The sequence below is a fragment of the Chiroxiphia lanceolata genome, chromosome 3, assembly GCF_009829145.1.
Source record: "Chiroxiphia lanceolata isolate bChiLan1 chromosome 3, bChiLan1.pri, whole genome shotgun sequence".
NCBI lineage: Eukaryota > Metazoa > Chordata > Aves > Passeriformes > Pipridae > Chiroxiphia > Chiroxiphia lanceolata.
Window position 1 is genome coordinate 97,916,045 of NC_045639.1, and position 23,116 is coordinate 97,939,160.

The 23,116-nt window shown below is 37.5% G+C and overlaps 1 protein-coding gene across 3 annotated transcripts in view; it reads right to left on the reverse strand.

The window, feature by feature from the left end:
- The window catches only part of PXDN (peroxidasin), a 92,558-nt gene that overhangs the window by 16,007 nt on the left and 53,435 nt on the right, over window positions 1–23,116 (reverse strand). For 2 of the 3 annotated variants that reach the window (XM_032683230.1, XM_032683229.1), the window contains 9 exons: window positions 22,613–22,729; window positions 21,276–21,434; window positions 18,165–18,277; window positions 17,030–17,186; window positions 13,485–13,593; window positions 12,908–13,065; window positions 6,935–8,438; window positions 6,055–6,189; window positions 4,709–4,917 (listed from right to left, as the gene is read on the reverse strand). In XM_032683230.1, the coding sequence (XP_032539121.1) occupies window positions 4,709–4,917; window positions 6,055–6,189; window positions 6,935–8,438; window positions 12,908–13,065; window positions 13,485–13,593; window positions 17,030–17,186; window positions 18,165–18,277; window positions 21,276–21,434; window positions 22,613–22,729 (2,661 nt within the window). Of the gene's footprint in view, window positions 1–4,708; window positions 4,925–6,054; window positions 6,190–6,934; window positions 8,439–12,907; window positions 13,066–13,484; window positions 13,594–17,029; window positions 17,187–18,164; window positions 18,278–21,275; window positions 21,435–22,612; window positions 22,730–23,116 lie in introns of those variants that run through there. The other variant, XM_032683231.1, reaches the window with a different exon arrangement.

A 23,116-nucleotide genomic window follows, 5' to 3' on the forward strand; every position in this document is an offset into this window, starting at 1 on the left:
GGGACAACTATATCTTACCAAAAGAGTTAAATAGAAAGTAGTGAAAGACTGTGACTTCTCTCAGAAATGCAATCCACTGATTCTTTATTCATGCATATATTTTGACAGAATACTGAATAGCAGACTCAGCAGTAGGAAACTCAAGAGAATCAGCAGTAGAAAAGACAAAAAACACAGATCTGGATACCCTTCATCAGCAAATCTACAAGATATTGGTATTGAAAACTAGAAGATTCGTATACATATATGCTAATTATGGAATTTACTAATTATCATAAACTAATAGTACCATTATCTTCTCAAGAGCAAGTTTTTTCCAATTAATAATTTGTTTGAGAGCAATTTCTAGATAGTCACAGTTCAACAGCTAAGTTCCCAAAATTCCTGAATATACTTTTACAGCCTGGGCATGCCATTCAAGTTTTGTTAAAAGAAAATGATAACAACATTGTCAAGGAGATCTCAATAAAGAGACGTCATTTTCCTCTGAAGTATTTTGGTTTTGATGATACTGAAAATCATTCTGCATGATCGAGAAAACTCTCTTAGGAAGGGATTTTAACTATGTCACAGATGCAGTGATGCCCGTTGGTCGCGGTTAACCAACCAGGTGAAGGGTAAAGATGAGCTTTGGTTAGGCCACCTTTTCTAGGCCCCACTCCGTGTTGAGCAAGCAGTGCTCTCCTTGAAAAAGGCTGCTTGGTCATTCAGGGTGCTGCCCAAAGAGACTGTCATCTCCGGGGTCAGTCTCAGACAACCAATGTCCTGTATGCAGGGTTGAGTCTGCGGCTTCCAGTGCACCTTATCACCTGCCATTTCAACCCTCGCCTGTTGCTACAGGGCTTTACAGATGTGGGTATAGCCTTCGAGCCAGCACAATGGATTTTTTAGTAATTTCTAATTAGTAATTTCTAATTTAGTATTTTCTAATTGTGGTCAAACAAAGATTAAGAGACAAAGGCATACACCTGCCTTCAAAAGCGCACCCAAATTGACACTAGCATGCTGGAACATCAGAACCATCCTTGATACTGCAGATAGTGGACATCCTGAGCATTGTTCTGCCCTAATTGCCCACAAACTGTCATGTCTCAACATCAACATTGCTGCTCTCAGTGAAGTTCGTCTCCATTAGGAAGGCAGCCTTAGAGAACATGGTGCTGGTTACACACTCTTTTGGTCAGGTAAACCCAGAACTGAAAGGTATGTCTCAGGAGTTGGCTTCATGATTATAAATTCTGTTGTCCCTAAACTCGAAAATCTGCCGACAGGTCATTCTGATCACATTATCTCCTTACGCCTTCCACTACACAACAAGCAACATGTTGTCCTCTTTAGTATATATGCCCCAACTTTCCAAGCTGACCCTGCCAAAAAAGATAAATTTTACACCGACCTGTGCCGCCTTACCCAAAAGGTTCCCGCACATGATAAGATCATTATCCTTGGTGATTTCAACGCTAGAGTAGGAAAGAACTTTGAAGCCTAGAAAGGAGTATTAGGCAAGTGTGGTGTTGGAAACTGCAACAATAATGGTCGCCTTCTGCTAGAATTCTGTGCGGAGCAGCAGCTCACCATCACCAACACTATCTTTCCGCAGAAGAATAGTCTGAAGACAACCTGGATGCATCCTAGATCCAAGCATTGGCACCTCATTGATTATGTCTTGGTGCGACAGAGAGATGTTCGCGATGTCCACCATACCCGCTTGATGCCTAGTGCAGAATGCCAAACAGACCATCGACTTGTGCGCTGTAAATTTAACTTCAACTTTAAGTTCAAATCTAAAAGGGGTGGTATTCCAAGGAGGAGACTCCAAGTTAACAATCTTCAGTCAGCCACAGTGAGAGACAGCTTTCAGGCAAACCTTCAAACTAGGCTCGAAGATCATTCCATAGATCCCTCTCCTGAAACACTTTAGCAACATATTAAAAATAGCATCCTTCAGTCCTCTGAAGAGTCCTTAGGGTTCTCCTTAAAGAAGAACAAGGACTGATTTGATGAAAACAATCAAGAGATCCAGGAATTGTTGAGGAACAAGAGAACTGCTCACCAAGCACACCTTGCTCAGCCATCTTGTCATGTCAGAAAAGCAGCCTTTCGTCTTGCATGCAGCAAGCTCCAACAGAAACTCTGTGACATCCAGAACAAGTAGTGGATCAATCTAGCAGGAAAAATTCAATTATGCGCAGATACAGGTGATTACAGAGGATTCTACAAGGCCTTGAAAACAGCATACAGGCCTACTTATCAGGTCCAAAGCCCTCTACTCAGCGCCGATGGTCAAATGCTTCTCACAGATAAAACCTTCATTCTGAACCGATGGTCTGAACCACTTTCAGACTCTTTTCAGTACCAACCATGTAGTGCAAGACTCAGCAATTCATCACACAGTACATCACGCAGCAACCAGTGAAGAATGAATTGGACATTGCCCCTACTATGGAAGAAACTCTTAAGGCCATAAAGCAGGTGAAAACTGGCAAGGCAGCTGGGGTTGATGGAATTCCACCTGAAGTCTGGAAGCACGGGGGCCAAGCACTCCATGCTAAATTTCACGAGTTTGTGGTGCGCTGTTGGGAACTAGGCGAGCTACCATCAGACCTATGTGATGCAGTCATCATCACTTTGTATAAGAAGAAAGGAGATAAATCTGATTGTTCAAATTATGGTGGTATTACTCTGCTCTCCACTGCTGGCAAAACCTTGGCAAGAATACTTTTGAACAAACTAATACCCGCCATAGCAGAAGGAATTCTACTTGAAAGCCAATGTGGTTTCAGAGCCAACAGGAGTACCACAGACATGGTATTTGTTCTCAGACAACTGCAAGAGAAGTGTAGGGAACAGAGTAAAGGTCTCTATGTAACCTTTGTTGATCTCACCAAGGCTTTCGATACTGTGAGCAGAAAAGGTCTTTGGCAGATTTTGGAACGTTTAGGATGTCCCCCCAAGTTCCTAAAAATTATCATCTCACTACATGAGGATCAGCACGGCCAAGTCAGATATGGCAATGCACTTTCTGAGCCCTTTCTAATTACCAATGGTGTAAAACAAGGTTGTGTTCTTGCACCAACCCTATTCACAATCTTTTTCAGCATGATGGCCATAGGGCCACAGCAGACCTTGATGATCAGGATGGTATCTACATTCGATATCGTACTGATGGAAGCCTATTTAACCTAAGGCTGAAAGCCCAGACTAAGACCTGAAATCATCTTGTCCGGGAGCTGCTTTATGCTGATGATGCCGCCCTTGTTGCCCACACAGAAGCAGCTCTGCAGCGCTTAACATCCTGCTTTGCAGACGCTGCTGAGTTTTTTGGTCTGGAAGTCAGCTTAAAGAAGACAGAAGTCTTCTATCAACCTGCACCTCAGGAAGTCTTCCATCATCCTCATATCACCATTGGCCAATCAGAGCTCAAATCAGTCCAGCAGTTTAATTACCTAGGCAGCCTCATCTCCTCGGTTGGTAAGATTGACGGAGAGATAGACAACAGGTTAGCAAAGGCATATAGAGTTTTCATAAAACTCCATAAAAGAGTTCAGTGAAATAAACACTTGAAGAAAAGCACGAAGATCACTGTTTACAGAGCCACTGTGCTGTCTACTCTTTTATATGGGTCCAAATCATGGGTCATTTACCACCACCACCTGTGGCTCCTAGAACACTTCTATCAGAGCTGTCTCCATACAATCCTAAACATCCACTGGTCAGATTATGTGACCAATATGTCTGTTCTAGAACAAGCAGAAGTTTTGAGTATTGAGGTTATGTTGCTGAGAACGGATCTGCGCTGGGCAGGGCACGTCTCAAGGATGAAGGACCATCGCCTTCCTAAGATCGTGCTCTATGGTGAACTTGCCACTGGCTGCCTCAAGAGAGGGGTCCCGAATAGAAGATACAAGGACTCCCTGAAACAACATCTCAGCCTTGGCCGTATTGATCTTTATCACTGGTCTACTCTGGCTTCCAGTCTGGAGGCCTGGAGACACACCATCTATAACGCTGCTGCTTCTTTTGAGAACACACACAGGATCACTGTAGAGGAGAAAAGACAATGTAGAAAGAATCGTGTCTTGCTGATACTGTCCAAGGAGTCTTTCTGCTGTGCCTTTTGCAACCGGATTTGTCTATCTCACATTGGCCTCTTTAGCCACCAACATGCTTGTAGCCAATGTGGGTAGAGCCCTTCCCAAATCTTCGTTTGCGAAGCCTAGCCATGATGATGATGATGGAGATGCAGTGAAGTCTGATGTGATGCTGGCTAAAGACAGGCTGTGTAGAAAATCTATATGTGAGGCAGAAGCCAACATACAAGCCACAAAACAGTGTCCTGTGCTTCACTCAGCTAAGTAAATGCTATTTCAGGAAAAGAATAAAAGGTTATTTTTGAAGAAAAACAAATCACCCCATTTTCCTAACTTTTGAAGAAGATGTCAATGAACAAGAATATTTATCCACAAAAGAAAGAAAACGAGAAAACAGTTATCTACACCACATAATGCTCAAATCTATGCTATTTTTATACTGTGTCTATTGAACATAAAATATGGAATGACTGCCTTTTAACAGGGGCTGCGCTCCAGATTTGAATTTGCAATGTCTTAACAAAACCCAAACAACAGTAAAATATATTCTTTAAATAAAATGGACACTCAATAAACTGCACATACATCAATGTTCCCAAATCCACCCGTATACAGACCTTCACAGCAATCTTGCCACATCCTAAGGTCCAGTTTAGGAATATCTTCACAGCTACTATATCCATGTGGGAATTCAGCCACCTTAAAGACATCATGTTGTACCCTGGTTATGTTGTCACCATTATCACACAAAACTCTGGCAAGAGATGTCTGCTTGATCTGAGTTAGCTGAGCAGGCGTGAACACACCCGGGTTCTCATACCATAACCTGTAATCTCAAAGAAAAGACAAGTTTGCTAGTGAAAAAAAAAACAAACAGGCAGTTTTCCAAAGATATTTCAATACTGTGTTCAGTACTTGTCACCAGTAACGTGGAGCTCATATGGCATATATTTCTCCTTTTACTCTCGCTGCCTTCAGGAATGAGAGTTCTATGGTTCATAGCTTAATTTTTAAACAGATTTTATGCAAGAAAGTTTGGTGTTTCTTTTAAAAAAAGCATACAAAAAGGTTTGAGTTATTGACTACAGAAATCAAAAAGCCTTTATAATATCCTAAGTAGCAATGTGATAACTTAAATAAATAAAATAACAATAAATAAAGTGAATCAAATCTAATTTCCTAATTCTTCCTCTGTTTCCCTTTCATTAGGATGAGGTTAATCAGTCTCAATCTTTCTACCTTCATGCCATGAGAAAACCAGGACTCTAGGTCACAAATTATGTTAAAATGAGGGAAATGTTGATTTTCAAATACTGAACGAGTGTGCTGGAAGTATGTAAAGATCTGGCTGCTGTGACAATAGCAATGAATATTCTCTTATTTCAGGTACACCACAAACTGAAAATGAGAAATTGCTTATAATGTGTTCTATAATTACATAAAGTAATTAAAAAACATTTACCAAATTGTGTTGATTGGGTTAACCTGTCTGCTTTTAACACTCTTTTGGTGCACAGACTGCTTGTAGGAAGTATGTATAGCGATTATATAAACAGAGTGATACTTTTCCAACTTATGCTTAAGTAACAGAGATGTAAAAGTGTCTCAACAACCACAATCTCTTTGCCAATAAAATGACTAAATAACAATGAAAGGACATAAGTATCATCCACTTTTCAAAAAGGTAAGTGACTTGAATATCTGGTAAAAAGAAATTCAGCATGTGTTGGCTGTTATGCTATTTGGGAGTCAGTATGACATACTCATCATAAAAATTAAGAGATTTTAAAAATAATCATGGCTTCTAACAATGTTTTAAACCTGTATTCTTCATATTTTCAATTATATTTCAAAATCATAAATGAAAATAAAATGGAGTTTAGTTTCGAAACATGACATTGAAACTGTTACTAAGCATCCTCAATTTAAAATTAATTTTGGTTTCCATGGTATTTCAATTTACCTGTCTCCATCCCGAATACGCCTAAACTGTGTGCTTAACAGGCACATCAAAGTTGGCCCCAGACGGCTCCCTGGAACTAAGTCTTCTACCATTAGAGCAGGAAATAAGTCTATGTTCAGTGGGGACCCATACAACCTATAAATTGAAAAACACAAATATTGAATAACAAATATTTTACAGTTACAAAATAATCAGTATGTCATGAAGCTAAGGGCAAGAGGTACAACTAAATCACAGTAAAAATGCCAGTGCTACATCCTTTGTGAACAACCTGTGGGTGTATGTGCAAGAAATCCTGCAACGTAGGTTGTATGTGTCTGTAACACCATGGGGGTCTAAGTCTACTCCACAATTTCCTTTCTCCTAGTATCTTTCTTCTGATTTCTTGGAATTGTTTCTTTTTCTATAGCTTCTATTTCCTATCCCTCTGTACACACTTCTTCTTTTACTCCAGATGAGACTAATTCTTTGATTTTGTGCAGATAAGCTAGGAATGGCAGGTAGCTGAAGACTTATTTTCAAACACTGAAGCTCTAAAGAAGAACAGATTACTGGTAGTAAAGGAGGTTCACATGGCACTACAGTGAATGATACTGCAGTTTGTTTTACTGTACAGAATGAATGGAACTGAACATGTAACTACTTGCATGAGTATGACCTTACACTGAAATAGCACTCATATTTAACAACATTTACAAAACCAAATTAATAATTTCTTGAACACATACTGTATATATTAACTTCTTATTGTTCATAGAGATGTTTCTTAAAATCCCTTTAAGTCTTTCTTAACAAATATCTCTTCCTAGATAAGGCATTTAGTAACTAATTTTGCATGCACATTTAGATAATTGACTGTTTTTCTTCACCTCAGGCTCACCTGCTAAGCTTCTCCCTGATTTCAGGATTCTTAATTTCATTTTTCAGATCTTCAAAAGTCTGAGCTGAAGAAAGATTACAGTAAACTCTAAAATCATGATAGGGAGGAATTCCATGATCTCTGCCTCTCTGAATATTCATAGCTGCCAGATCTAAAGCCACAGTACGTGCCATGGAGAAGAGTCTTTCTGTTAATTCTGTATTGAGTAATTGTGATGGGACACGCATCTTACCAGCAACACCAAAAAATCCCCTTAGAAGTGGATCAATGCCTCCTTCATTTACAATCCGAAACGGAGAGAAGAATGCCTTATGAAGAGGTAGATGGCCTTGTGGAATAGGTTCAAAGTTTTCATCCAGTCGATACAGAAAAGGATTAATGAGTGTGTGACCAAACCTAAAAGCGGCAGTTGCAAACTCATTAGTTATGCCAGAATTAACACTGGGATCATAACCCTTATATTCGCCAAGCATCTTCATGCCTACCTCTCCAAAGATCTTAGGGAGCCAGTGGCTAAATGTTATGTGTTGCATTTCTGCACCAACAATTTTGCGTGTTTCGTGATATATTGTGTCACCATCCCAGTGTGGATTGAGTTTCAGTAGCTCTGTGGCAATTCTGTTGTGTTCTCTAAACCACAGCGTGTGGATGCTGGTAAGACCCAGCTGTTCATTGGAGCGCTGATCACCAGCTAAAAAGCAGGGTATTGGGCTCTCATTTTCATCCCTCATACATTCTGTTGGTGGGCCAGTGGCAAATGGAAGAAGAGGCTTGCCAGATCTCTGTACGATGCCCTGTCTAAGAAGACCCCTTTGACTCGCCAAGTCTCTAATTTCCAGTGCTTCATGGTCCGAACTGCCGTACACATTTGACGCATCGATGTATGAAGTCAGCTGGTTGATCTGTTCTCGGGGGTACACAGAATTCATCAGGAGAGATGTCATACCACTTCCACAAACTGGACTGGAGCGTACGAAAAACATGCAGCGCGCACCGTTTCGAACTCTGGGATCATTTGGTGGTATCATAATCGAAAAGCACGGAGGATCATTTGTACAAACAGAACTGCAATGCTGACCATCTGAAAACCTGGCCTCACTTAGGGCAGCTACGGTGAGGTCAAGGTCATGGTCAAGAAACTGACCCCACTGCATGAGCATGTGAGTGTACTGGTCATCAGGAGTTACTGTTTCTGTCCCAATCAGAGTAGTTGAAACCAAGCGAGGCATTGGGAGTGCATAACCATTAGAGAGCCTCCTGGGTTCAATCCCTCGAGGCAAATTAAATCCATTTTCATAGACTGACTTTAACAGACGTTCAAAAGCTGTCAGAGAAGCACCCCACATGGGATGCTGAAGGTTGTTGCATGTTCCATCGTGTGTCCTGTACTTCTGGTGGAAACACATATCTGAGCAGTTGTTCACTCGTCGATGGGCTGTACAACCTGAGAGATTAGCTATCAGATTCAAGTACTGGGGAGATACAAGATCATTATAGTGATAACCTGAAACCAGAAAAGAGAGAAAGAGAAAAATCAAAGGCTTTATAGACTCATTGTCCCCACAAATTTATTACAAATTTTATTTTATTACATTTCCCATTAGATTAAACATCCTTATTTTTGAAAAGGAAAGGTAATAATCATATACGTGTATTTGAGCATTAGGTCATTTGAGCAACAATTTGACCACTACTAGGTCAGGAGGAAACTTTCTAAAATGCCAATTAATGTACAACTTTTACAAAATTATCAGAAAAGGAGCTTATTACTTATTTGCTTACTTAAGAGAGCAGAGATATTTTCAGAAATAAAAGCCTCACATTGAGAGAAATGGAACATTTTCCCAATATTAGTAAAAGCATTTTAACAACTGTCATTAACACTTATGTGGACTTCAAGACTTTATCTTTTTAGACTTGATAATTCACTGAACATTACTACTTTGTTTTGCTTTATTACAGTGAAAGTTGCAGAATTTTAAGAAAAAAAATTCAATAAAAACTCTAAAAGAAAATAACCACTAGTAAGATAGCCAAACATGGAGTGTGATCTCTAGGACTCTCTAGGATCTCTAGTAACTCCTATTCACACTACCCAGGACAAGTTTCTAAAGAAAACTGGTGTTTGTGTAGCACTTGGCACAGGTTTCCTCTGCAGTCCACACCATTTGCCTCTGGAACTAAAACATATTTATCATTTTCCTGCATTTTTTTCTCAGTTCATGGAAAAATAATATATACAAAATATATACCATAATTCATCAAAATTATGTATTTAGAACCTCAGATTAAGACTGTGTTTCATGATCTCTGTTGTGATACGACAGCATGTGGAAGAACTGAAGACCATAAGGTCTCCTAGTATAGTGCTGGATGACTGCGAATAGTAGAAGAGTCAGGCTGCTTGTCCCTGCTGCCTATTAGGAATCAATCTAAAAGTGATTTTTACCTAGTAACATTTGGATTTAATATCAGGAAAAGCAAAAGTCATTCATTCTGGCTATTCTGCTACATCTACATTATCTGCTTGTGTAGACCAACAGAAATGTGTCTGTAAAGTGAAATTTTTGCTGCTGAGAGACACATGCCCACTGTATCTATTGTAGAATTGGAGCAGGTTTCCTTCAGAAAATCTTTACTTTGTTCTCCTGGATTGAGTGTTGCCCTGAACCTGATTTTTCATTTAAGTAGAAAAGAATTCACACTGTTCAAGACCATATCACAAATCACACCAAAGCACAGTAAGTGGGGACACCTGGGAGATTCACTTCATATGGGAGCTGCTGATCCAGAGCAAAAGGCACATCTTGAGGGACTAATGTATATACAGTGTGGATGAACAAGATTCCAGCATCCAGGAAGGAGCCCAGGAGATGGAATATTTGGCAGTGTTGCTGTATGTTTAGTGAACTAGAAACCATCATACACCACCATGGACCTTAATCTGGAAAGCCTTCAGTCAGGAATAAAACCAAACTAGCACTATATCGGTAAAAGGAAAAAAGGAAATAAGTGAATGTACAGTGGTACCGTGTTCCCACAGGCTCAAGGGGTTCCCAGCATGATGGCAATCACTCAAGAATATGAACTGAATGCAGTTTTGCAAGAGGTTGGAGCTGGCTATTTGCACACAGTCAGGAAATGTTATTTTTAGTCCTGAGCTCAGTCCCAGTGTGCCTGCAAAGACACTGGTCTTCATCTAAATTCAACACATAAATGTGTGTTAGGCACGCTGGATCTCTGCCAACTTCCACAATGCAGGGCAATTGCAAACAAACCACCTAAATTCTCACTTTTTCTTTGTTGAAAGGGACTAGATTGCTCATAGCTGCCCAGCTGTGACAAGACCTGTGCTCAGTCAGGGCAGCTAAGTTTTCTCAGCCTCAGGCTACAAGTACTCTACATGGTTTACAAGTCAAAGCAATCAGAGACCTAGTGCTTGCATTAGGCAAAACTAACAGGCTCATGTAGACATACAGAAATTATTTTATAGAATATTCCAGACTAGGAAAAAGAAAAACAAACCACAGAGCAAAACCGGGAAGTGCCACTGGGTAATGCAGCAAAATACATTCTTTAAGGATATTATTGATAGCCTATTATAATATGCTGGCTACTAGGGCAGTTTAATTCTAAAACTATGCCCAGAAAACATATCTTCGTTATAATAGCACTCCTGCTAAAATGATTTTCATTCATCATGGAGTTCTTTCCTTATGATCATTATTCATTTGAATAAACGTTTGTCTGCTGTGGTTATCCTGGTTGCCATCCCCATTTCTGAAATCAAGCTGTGAGCAAAACTTAACTGTGAATCTTTTGGGTGGAATAACCTTCAATACTAATTTAAAATAAAAGGTTCAGCTTCTCTTTTTAGAAGTTCAAGTGGGATGCAATGTCTCATTACAGATTAGAGTTCATAGCTTTCTGATGCCAGTCTTTAATCCTTAATTACCCCTCATGCTGTAGGCACTAACTCTATCTCTGCTTTTGAAAAGACTAGGTGGTAAGCACTTCCAGTCCTTAGAACCTGGCTAGCTTAACTCACATAATATTACCCTTTTTTTTTTCTTCAAACTGCAAGGAAGAGGTCTCATATAGTCATAGAAATATTGATTAGAAGGGGGACCTCTTATCCAGACCAAGCTCCTCCTTAAAGCAAGGCTGTCTTCAGCACTAGATCAGCTCAACTGTATACCTGCCTAGAGGGCTTGAAAACCTTAAAAGGCTGAGACTCCTCAGCCTTTCTGGATAAATTGTTCCAGTGTTGCACTGGCCTTCTGGTGAGAAACTGTTTCCTACTATCCAATCTGAACCTCCAAAGCAGCAATTTGTGGCCACTCCCCTTGTTATACAGTCTGGCACTGCAGAGGAGAATTTCGCTCCGTATCTCCTTGAGATATTCCAAGGTTTTACGTTAAAAAAAAGTCTCTGAATGGGAAATTGTCAAGTTTCTCAATTGTTCCCAATGCAAAACTGCTAAATAACACCTGCCATTGGGCTCTCCATTTTGAAATAAAATGAAATAAGGACAAAAATTACCATTAAAAAATCTGAGTATTAGGCTATTCAAATGAAAACAGATTTATTTCGCTATTCAAGTTTCCTTTAAAGCCAGGCTTCTGTGGATTCTGTATGGCCAAAAAGCATGCTCTGATTGTGAACAGAATTTCCCGTATCACAGTTGGCTGATCTTGTGTTCATTTATCTGTATCCATAGGCTTTAATGCCAGTTTTTGGTAAACTTTAGGTGTTTGACTACTTTTCACTAGGATTTGTAATAGTGAACCAGTTCTCACACATCGCATTTCATATGTTGCTAGTATTATATTCAATATGCTTGAATATGCATCTAATCAGAGAACCAAATCAAATTAGCTTGCTCTTATAAAACATCAGCCTTCAAAGAATTTTGAATAAGTTTTTGTGGTAAACAATTCATCACAAATTATTTAGTCAGCCTCTAATAATGAGCTTCTTTTACTAGTAATGTTGCAGTACTCCACAAACCTTGCAGCCTTTGGCCCCATAAATACTTGCCTAGTTCATAGTCAAAGTTTTCGGAAGTTACAATAAATACTCAATTATAAACATCAAAAAGAATATAATAAGTAAAAGTATTTCCTCTAGATTTTCAGTGTAGTTTTTGGCTATGTCTCAAATCTCTAAAGCTCTCCTAAAACTATCATTATTTCCAAATGTTTCAGTACTATGTTTCAAGTCTATCCGCACACATCCACACATTAGCTGTATACGCTCCAGCTGGACTTCATGAATTTGAACTTGAACTCCAATACCTAAAAGGCAGAAACTAAACTTTACCTTTTTTTTGCTATTTATTAAAAGCAATAAGAACTGCATTTCTCAATACATGAGCTCAGTGTTAAAAGAAGCAATTAGCTCAGTTCAATGTGCACTTATAGAATAAGAAGCAAATAATTCTTTGAATACTATTGTGGTACATGCAGAAAGCTTGGTTTGTAAAGTATACAAATCCTTCTTGTTATATCATCTTTCCTCCCTGCCAAGGCATGCCGACACTAAACGGTTTCTCTTAAAGAAACAGGAACAAAATACTGCTTATTTTCAACACACAACAGAAAAGTCTGTTCTGCTGTGAGACAACGGTCCTAATAAATTAACACACATGGAGTTAAAAACCAGGATGCACTTCGATGATACTAATTTTGACCAGTAGAAGAATTTGAATCTGAACTTTTGCCTAATATGTCAACATGAGAAAAAAATAAAAACATTCTACTTGGAGAGCTCAAACAGAGTTACATCATAATGAACAATGTGCAAACCAAGGACTGAATTTTGTAAAGTTTTGCAAAGTCAAATACTTCACCAATTTCAATGTACTGGTTCTGTAATTGGGACCAAAACTCAGAAAATAAATGTCTCCTGAAATACAATGACTTAAGAAGGCAAATACACTTCAACATATTAAAATAAGGAAAGAGTACTGACTTGTTCCATTCAGGTCAACCATCAGACCATCCTGTACATGATCTTGAATAAGCTGTAATGTCCTTTCAAATATTTCCCCAGCTCTTGCTTGCTCAACAGTGTATGGGTCCCTTGGGTATCGAAATAAGGCTAGCAAGTCATTTGGAGAACGAGGACGACTGATAGATAATTTGGAAAAAACAGTAAATGTACACAGGAGTTACAAAACAACAATACTACATAAATCATGTAAATGTTCAGCAACGTGATTAGTACATACCTTGGTCATTCATCTCAAAATGGAAGGCAAACCAAAAAGGAAAAAAATTAATAAAATAATAACACATTAAATATTTAGTCGCATTTTAATACAAATTATCTCAGCAGAAAAACTGCTGCAGGAAACAGAGATCTCAACAGGACTGTATAAACAATAGGAATCCTTACATGTTAAACTGTTAGCTTCTCAGAACTAACCAGATGTTAACAATGTCTTTTAAATAATAAAATGGTTTCTTGTTTAATAAATCTTCCATTATTTCTAGTACATACAAAATTAATTCTGACTTCTCAGAACAAAAAACCCTGAAGGAGATACCTGTCAAACAGATGTGTACGTGTTGAATTTATCGCTCTGTCAACAGTCGCAATTGCTTCCACAATTGATGTTTGTACAAAAGGATCTCCATTTCGGCTGACATTGGGAACTATAGAAAGAGGAATTCACATTTTATTGCAAAAATGGCCACACACAAAAAGATACTTCTATAAAACAGAGTCTAGACACGACATCATTTTGGTTGTACAAAATAAACCCTTCTTCATTAAGCATTAGTTCATCCAAATATAAAATTCTTAACCATTTTGGAATTCTATCAAAGCATATTAGAGTGGAACAAAACTTATTTAAAACAGAAGTTAATGTAAGTTTAAAAGTCATCTTGCTTATAACTCTAAAACAAAATAAAGATAAATGTATATAGTGTTTGAGTGTCCATTAATCAGACCTACAATTTCAAGTACAGATGATCAAAGAAAAAATGAGTTGTTAATATTAACAGGTTTTTTTCTGGTGTGGTGTATTATCAAGTTTCAGGTGTTGGATCAAGAGCCTGGCCTATATCCTCTGAAATCAATGCAGATTTTCCCTTGGATTTCAACTAGTACTAAATTAGTATTGAATTCAAAGAAAGAATTTAAGGGGCTTACAGGAATATGTTACAAGTGGTACATAATGCACATATTTTACTGTACCTATTTGGTACAGCAAATTAACATTGCTCTTCTCTCGAGCATAGTATAATAAGCAACACACAATAATTTGGAAGAGCAGTAAATATTTTATCTGTTTTGATCACTACTTTGTTTTCTACTTTAAAATTATCTTTTTCATACTAGATTAAAAATCACATGCTTAAAAGTTACTTAACAACTCTACATAATACTGGAAACTCACTAATGGATAGGCATCTGCCTTTTAATGGAGTGGTCAGTTATAGCTGGACATTCGTACAACCTATCTAGGGCTAATAACCTTCCTTTCAATCTAAACAGATCCAGGGGCAACAGCTAACAATTTCCAGAGAGTGTTTAGATTGGAGAAGTCACACAGGAAGAAGAGTAGAGTAGGGAAAAAGTCCAAAGCAAATATACTGGAATAAAATCAGCAGATGCACAAAATCAGATGACATAAAAACTGTTGTTTGCAAGCTTTTCATTATTTTTTTTCCTTTTTTCTAGGCAGTTTTTCATTATTCCTGCATAAATGGCAGCTTAAACTGTGTCTATATGAGTTTCATACTCTAGACCCAAGCAATCAAATCTAACTATCTATACCATCAAATAAAACAGTCCCTGGCACTTCATAGCTGTAGATGAAGCCCCTTTCTGTGTCCTAAGGCAAGCCTCAGGCTCCTTACAATCTACTCCCAGCATCCAAAATGAGCTGACCCTTTCCATGGTGCCTGAGGGCAAATAGTCCCTGATCTGTCCTAATTACCAAGTGTCTTGCTTGACACTTTCGTAGCAACCACAGAGAAACATTATCAGATAATATAATTTACAGGTTTGCTACTCTCACTTTAGTTGTTTCAGAGAATGTTTGTGTGCCACAAATCATCTGGATAGAGCAACATTGCAGACTGTAAAAATAAAATGGCTGGTTAACTTCCCTAGTGCTGTCTACATTAGATGCAAGCTTGATGTTCACATGCAGAGCTATTTTTCCTGATTAGCGGTGCATGTGGGCTGAATTATAAACCTTGGTCAGAGTTTAACTATACCATACTTGATTTTTGTTTAGCCTATTTATTGCTAGCAGTTCTCTTTTTAGACTGAAGCTCCTTGCGACACTTTTCACACAATACATTTTTTTTTAATTTGGGGAGGAAGGGGAATGATTTTTACAAAACAACAGAAAAGGACAGAAGAAAATGGCAATAGAAAAGCCCAACATGGCCAGCAAAAACTGCTCCCCAGTTTGTCTTTATTCTGTCTCAATGTTAAGAAAATATTTTTATGCTTTAGGAATACTGATAAAACATTACTCTGTTTAAAAGAAATGTTGACATGCAAGTTTTTAGGCATTTCTGGCTATGCTATTATTGATACTCTCCATGTAGCAATTATCCAATTCTTATAATTTGTCCACTTGTCCTTCTTGCTTACCTGAGAGCTTCATTTTTTTAAAACAATCACAGAGAAACAGTATCTGATATCCCATTAGTTTTAAGGAAAAGTATCATTTACTGTTTCAGATTGAATGCAGATTAATCAAGGGTAGTTTCACTAATTTTAGGTATATTCATGCTACTGTTTACAAGAAATTAACCACATTACAATTAATTACTGCAGATCAGCTAGCACCAGGTTTTGTAGTTTGTTGATTTCAGTGGATGAAAATGATCAGTTGACACCTTCACTACATGAATGAAACTCATTACCACTAGGGTTTTAGTTCAATTTATGGTTTTGCCTTTCAGAGCTCTTATTGATTTGAGATCTGGCTAATATTTCCTAAATAAAATCATTTTTTTGCTATGCATCTCCAGAGTAACCAAGATTCACCGATTTCTATGGACTTCCTTTCCTTTGTAGACTTCATATATGTAGATGAAAACTTATAACTGAACGATTCTTAGCCCTACAGTTTTTCTCTCCTCAATCATCTTTACAGATTGAAGAAATATTACTTTTTATAGAGGAAAGTATAGATTAAGTCTATTAAAAGCAACTTAAGCCAGGGTACATCATAGTTTTATTGATAGTATGTGATTGATATCATGGTAATCAATAGATTAGAAAAATCACTGACACATATTTATTAATAGCAAACAAAACACAGAACATCAGAAACAACACTGGGAAACAATATGCAATATGTTGAAGAAATCACTGCTCTATACTAATTTTTCAAAGATACAAAAACATTGTCTCATATTTTCTACTGAAAGACAGAAATCACAGAGTTTTATTTTCCATCAAAATAATCTGAAAAATCAGCAGTTTTAGTCAATAAATTAGAAAAGCGGTATGGTCAATCTTTGTAAGAAAGTTATTTCCTTAGCCTCTTTGGATGTTTTATTACCAATTATTACATAGAAATAATTGATAACTATTATTTGCCATTATTTCTTTTGAATAATTAGAACAAGATCAAATACTCTCCTTTTCTTTCTGTTTTCTCTCTTAGCTTCTTAAGATCTGTATGGATTTCCTCAATTCTTTCACAATGGTTGCAGCCTCATTTTTAACCAAGTACTATAAGTGCCCCTTTGAAGATGCCAGAAGAATTTTGTCAAGTTATCCCTAAAGATTAGATTGTGTATTTGACCAGCAAATTCTAATAGGTTCAAATAATATCTTGAGAAGAAAGTTGAAAGACTGACTTGAGCCCAAAGCATAGTTTGTTTTGAAGCTTAACTCCTAGAGACGTTCCTATTCTAACATATTCCCATCTTATTCACATCTGTAAGATTAATGATGAAAAAAAACCCCAAAAACAGAAAGAGAGAATTATGGAAGAAAAAGAAAAATTTGAATAAAAGGGCAAATTTAATATTTTATTAATTTTTTCATCTTACACATTAAGCAATTAGAACAAAACTAATTATCTAACTCATACCTCTCAATCATATATCTTACCATTTACACTAAGCACCATACTAACAGAGGAGTATCCTATGGTGTTCCGGGCAACACATTCATATCGACCTTCATCAGCTGTTCCAACATCGCGAATGGTAAGAAATCCCTCCGGACTAACATGAAATTTTCCACTCTCAGTCACTTGTACTCCATCCTGCAGAAAAGCCCAGAATTTAGTTATTCTAAATACACTTGTTTTCATACATGAATTTTTGTCATCTTTTTCTCTTCTATTTTTATTTTTTATTTTATCTTTCTATTTTGTACGCCAAGATCGTAGTCAGATATATTTAGATAAACTTATATAGGAAAAGTACATGTAATTCAAAAGTGTACAATGTATTTCTTTACTTTTAAAAGTACTCATTATTATAAATCTAAGTATTTTAATAGCTATAGGCTCTCACCAAATAAAACCTATGACCCAAAATAAGATAGCACCTCTTTAGAATGTACATATTTAATTTTTCTCAAAATTAACCAGCAGAAATAGATCTCAAGAGCTTTATGTGTATCAGTTCTTCATGTGCTATGCATTTAGAAGCTATTTAAGGTTCATTAAAGTACATTTTCTAATGCTTGCTCATTGAAGAGATGAAGATAATTAGAAAAATTGAAAATCAATATTATCAACTCATTAATTCACTGGTAACTCTGCTAATAGCTCTACAGTTTGATATAGCAATTATTACACCAATGAAAATCAAAGCCACAGAGAGGTATTACTTACTGAAGCCTGTCCTGGTTGAAGTGTCAACCTAACAGTGTCAAAAGAGCTCAGCAATACAGTATTTTTTATTGTTTTATATCTATAACATCACTGAAAGCATGATTATTAATAAGACATTTGCACAGAACTGTTTCTAAAGACAGAGACACTTTAAGGAATATATGTTATGAATTTTAGCTGGTCTGTATAATGATTTGCATAACTATATATGTATATTTATCCATTTAAAATTCATGCTTAGTATCTATATACATGCTCTGTATTAAAGACTTACTGATTAAACTTCAGGTAATGTTTTCAGACACCAGAGCAAGCAATAATTTGATAATGTGCACTTTAGTTGGCTAATTATGAAGTGATAGAAAGGCTGCTGCCTTTCTGCAATAACTGAATATCTAGTACCTTATTCCATGTAATGACTGGCTCTGGTTCTCCTTGAGCACTGCATGGGATCTGCACGTTTGTGCCAACCTCCACTGTCATGTCACTGGGAACACTGGCAAATACAGGAGTCACTAAAAAAACCAAATGATCCATTGATAAGGTATGAAATACAACTTGTGCAGAACACAATCTAAAAAGAGGTCAGCACTTCTATTTTTATTAGTTACTGAACATTTCTTAATCTATAATACAAGTCTATCTGCAATTTTTTAGTTGCTTATAACTTTGTCTTAGAGATCAAATTCCTTTCTCCTGGAGAAACTGGCTTCCCATGGTGTGGATGGGTATGTTCTTTGCTGAGTTAAAAACTGACTGGATGGCCTAGAGAGTGGTGGCAAATGGAGTCACATCCATTTGGTGGCTCATCACAAGTGGCGTTCTTCAGTGTTCAATACTGGAGCCAGTCCTGTTTAATATCTTCAACAATAACCTGGATGAGGGGATTGAGAGCACCCTAAGCAAGTTGGGTGGGAGTGCTGATCTGCTGGAGGAGACGAAGGTTCTGCAGAGGAATCTGGACAGGCTGGATCAATGAGCTGAAGCCAATTGTATGAGTTTCAATAGTGCAAAGTGCCAGGTCCTGCACTTGGGTCACAACAACCCCATGCAGCACTACAGGCCTGGGGAAGAATGGTTGGAAAGCTGCCCAGTGGAAAAAGACCTGGGAGTGTTGGTTGACAGCAGCTGAACACGACCCAGCAAAGTGGCCAAGAAGGACAAGGGCATCCTGGGTTGTATCAGCAACAGTGTGGCCAGCAGGACCAGGGAAGTGATTGTCACCCCGTAATCGGCATTGGTAAGGCCACACCTCAAATCTGGTGTTTAATTTAGGGCCTCTCACTACAAGAAAGACATTGAGGTGCCAGAGAATGTCCAAAGGAGGGCTACCAGCCCCTACCAGACAGAACAAAAGGAAATGTCCTTAAGTTGCACCAGGGGAGGTTTAGATTAGATATTAGGAAAACTTTTTGCATAAGAAAGGGTTGTCAAGCACTAGAACAGACTGCCCAGAGAAGTGGTAGAATCACCATCCCTGGAAGTGTTCAAAAAACATGTGGATATGGCACTTGATGACATGGTTTAACAGCGAACACAGTGGTGGTGTTACATTGACAGTTGGACTTGATGATCTTAAAGATCTTTTCCAGCCTTAATGGTTCTGTGACTCTCTTCCTGATGTCTGCTTCAGGGTGATTTTAAAGTACTGTTAACTTCTAACATAACAGGCTAGTACTTGTCAAAATCATTTGAGTTCCATAAATTTAGAGCTCTGAAAAAAATTTCTGTCAATAGCTAAATCTGTACAAAGTCATCACAATGAACATTCCATTAACTTCTGTCCTCTATTTTTAAGTTTGAACTTTTTAAGTAGCAACAACAGCAATTTTTTAGATGATGGAAGCAAAACCTTCCACAACACATTCAACCATGAATCTCCCAGCCTGACTTGTTGAGGTGCTAACTCTTGACAGAGTTCCTACCTCCCTGACACCAGTGAGCCTTAGGTCTTAAACCATCCTCCAATTCTAAGGACAGAGTACACACTGTTACCTAAATCTAGTGTGAAGAAAATTAATGTATTTTTTAATTCTAATTTTTTTCAAATCCAGATTGGCACCTGGCACTCAGATATCATGAGAAGCACACACCAGATCATGAAGACGTTAAGAATTGTACTTCTTCTATAATGTATTAGTGTTTTGGGGGGAGTGTGACAGGGCAGAGGGCTGTGCTTTTACAGAAAATTATTTGGCCACGCAACATACATTTATACTACCAACCAAATCTGGCCCTGCTGTTAAACTGTTCAAAAGCAAATGGCTATCAAGGACCAGAAACCATTTCAAATAAGGCATCCAGAGGCTGGTATCCAGCACTGCGGGATAAGAGAGCTTGGCTCTATGGGTGTGAGCCACGCCATGCCAGCAAATAGGCCTGGACCACTAATCCGTATTCATTAACACTGATTTAGCCACAGTGACCACTGACTAGACATTCCTCAGATGAACAGTCCTTTTGTTAGGAGCCCAGTATTAAAAATGTTCTCTTCTTGCACGACTGAAAGCAGCATTGCAATTAATCTATGGAGAGCTCCAGTTTCAGGTTGTATATTCAGCATTCAATCTTGTATTTACTATCTTTTAGTGACTGGAGTTTACAACCTGAGTTGCGCAAAAGTCCTTATATTAAATGTTACTCAAATTCAGTGAAGTTTAACACAGCTGGAAAGTTACAAAACTTTTTAAAACGGAGATTTATTTAATATAATTTTAATCAACAATTTTATATAGGTAGAAAAAATTATCTCAATTTTGACAAATCTATCTCTTAGTACTACTCTTAACCAAGAAAAATCAATGGAATTTTTTTTAATAAACTTCTAAGCTTAGGAAGACATTTGAGCCCCTTTTGTTAAAATACAGTTTAAAATTTGGTCACTAAAAAGAAATGCTTTAAATCAAATGGTTAATCTCCTTGAATTTAGTTAAACATCAAAGTACTTAAATAAGTTATAAATGTTAATATGATTATAATTTATCCTAGAAGTAGTTTACTTAGAATTTACTTGAAGAAAAATATTAAAAAAATGGAGTTTGGGGTTGGTTTTTAGGGGGGTTTTTTGTGTCAGTTTATTTTAAGTATAAGCAATGACTTTTCTTTGTGAAGTTCATTCTGCTGTTGTAAAAAAAGTGCTCTGTTCATGGAGATAAAATATTATGATAAAACACTATTTAATTAACAGTATAGAGCCTTACCAGAAATTAGACTTTTCACAAAACATTTTCCCAAGCATAGGAATACTGTCATCCTCAAAGAAAACCTCTACTCTTTACCAAAAAAAAAAGTAAATCAGATAAATCTCTTTCCAGGAAGACAGATTGTTCTAAAGGAATGATACTCTGTACAAATATTGGTAAGTATCCATACATGTTATTTATTAAAAGCCACTTGGGATCTAAAAATAGATATACTCAGAAACAATCACACACAGTACTGTGTATTTTAATGTAAGCTTAAATATTTCTTTTTCTTTTTTTTTTCCCCAGCAGCAGTGCATGGAGAGCATACCTCTAGGCTGTACAGTCAGATACACAACAATTCGTTGAGATCCAATAATGTTGACAGCTTGGCATTCATACTGTCCCTGGTCATGCAGAGCAACCCTGGAAATCCTTAGGGTTCCGGACGATAGGACTAAGTGTCTTCTGTCAACAGACAACTGGCCTCCTGGAACACACAACAACGGCATTTGCTGTTTATAGCAACAAAGTCCCTTTGTGTCAGAAAAAGGGAAACCCAGAAGACTTTAAGTTTCATAAAACACTGGAAAAAATTAAAGTTTCTTAAAAAAACCCCACACCTAACAACAAAAAAAAAAAAAGTGAAAATGTTTGAAACCTTTACTTCTCAGAAGATAAACATGAAAAGCAAACAAATTATACGTGTGCACACAATCATAATCCTGATCTTTTCTCTGTTTGTGGTAGAAATAAATATTTTCATTTAAGGAACATGATAGAGCATCCGAATGAGAAAGCATAAAACACCAACATGTGTTACTGCTCATTTCATATGCCATGTGTGTAAGACACAATTCATTTCATGTGCCTAAGCCATGTAGGGAATTCATAGAAAAACACATAACACAAATGAACACACATTAGTGTCTGTACCCTATTCTTCCCTTATGGACATTTCATTTGACTGGAGCAGTCTCAGTAGAGGGAGAAAGAGGGACATTATCAGCATCAAAATGATCAATAGTTTGTTAAAAATCTGCTTTATCTACCATAATTAAGAATTTCCTAAGAGTTGTTTTACCTGCTAGAGCTGTTTCATTTAATTCAAGTGGAATATTTGCTAACTGATAAAACACCCACTACAATATTTCTTCCTGCTGGATTTGCCTTAATGCCTTTAGAGCCATAACTTGATAAAACAGACAGCAGAGCACACCCCAGTGCTCCTGTCAATGTGCATTAAGTGACAGAGATGTTCATATACCGATGCCAGTTACAGGCTGGACTGTTCTGGTTTCTGAAGACAGCACATCCCACCTAATTTCCAATCAGAGACAGCCATCTCTATTTCTTCTGCAGTACACCAGCAGTGACTGCCACATGTGATTTGCCCTGTATTTCTTAAACATTTATTACTATATATTACTATTATGGATACAAATATTTTAATGGCTCTTTTTTACTGAATAATGAAATCTGCTTGGGCAGCTAGCTTCTATGTGACACCTTGTCTTTTCTAGCTAAATGACAAAGAGATGAGCTCTGCTTCCTTCAGAGACTGAAGCATCTAAACAAATACATGCAACTCCTTTCAATACATGACTGATTCCAATATGACAGATAAACTATTCTAGTAGTTTAAAAGTAAGAACAGAACACACTTACCTCCTTTAGTCCAGGCAATAACAGGCTGGGGATAACCTTGTGCTTCACAAGGGAAGTCAACGGTTTGCCCCTCAATCACTGTTTTGTCTTGAGGAGTGACAGTAAACTGAGGTAGAGCTACAGAAGAGAAAACAAAGCTGGTTGAAAAAAAACAACTGAAAAATGCATGACTGTCTGAAATTATGTGCCATTTCCTGTGGGTTGAATAGCTCATGTTGGTGGGAAGAAAGATGTTATTGGGACTCTTTTATATTGTGACTGCTATAGAGCGGAGAGCTGGGTAGACACTTGTGCAAAAGAACACCTCCCTGGAGCCAGTGAAGTTGTGTGGAATCTACTGTCAGATTCCAAATAAGAGGTATGGTAAGATTTGTAAAATCAAAACACAGAGTGTTCCGTGGATTAAAAATACCTTCTTCTCTTTCTCTCAAAACTCCTCAGCTAAATTGCGAAGAAAATGCAATGTAATCAAAACCATCCTGAGCTGCTTGTTTTCTTCCATAC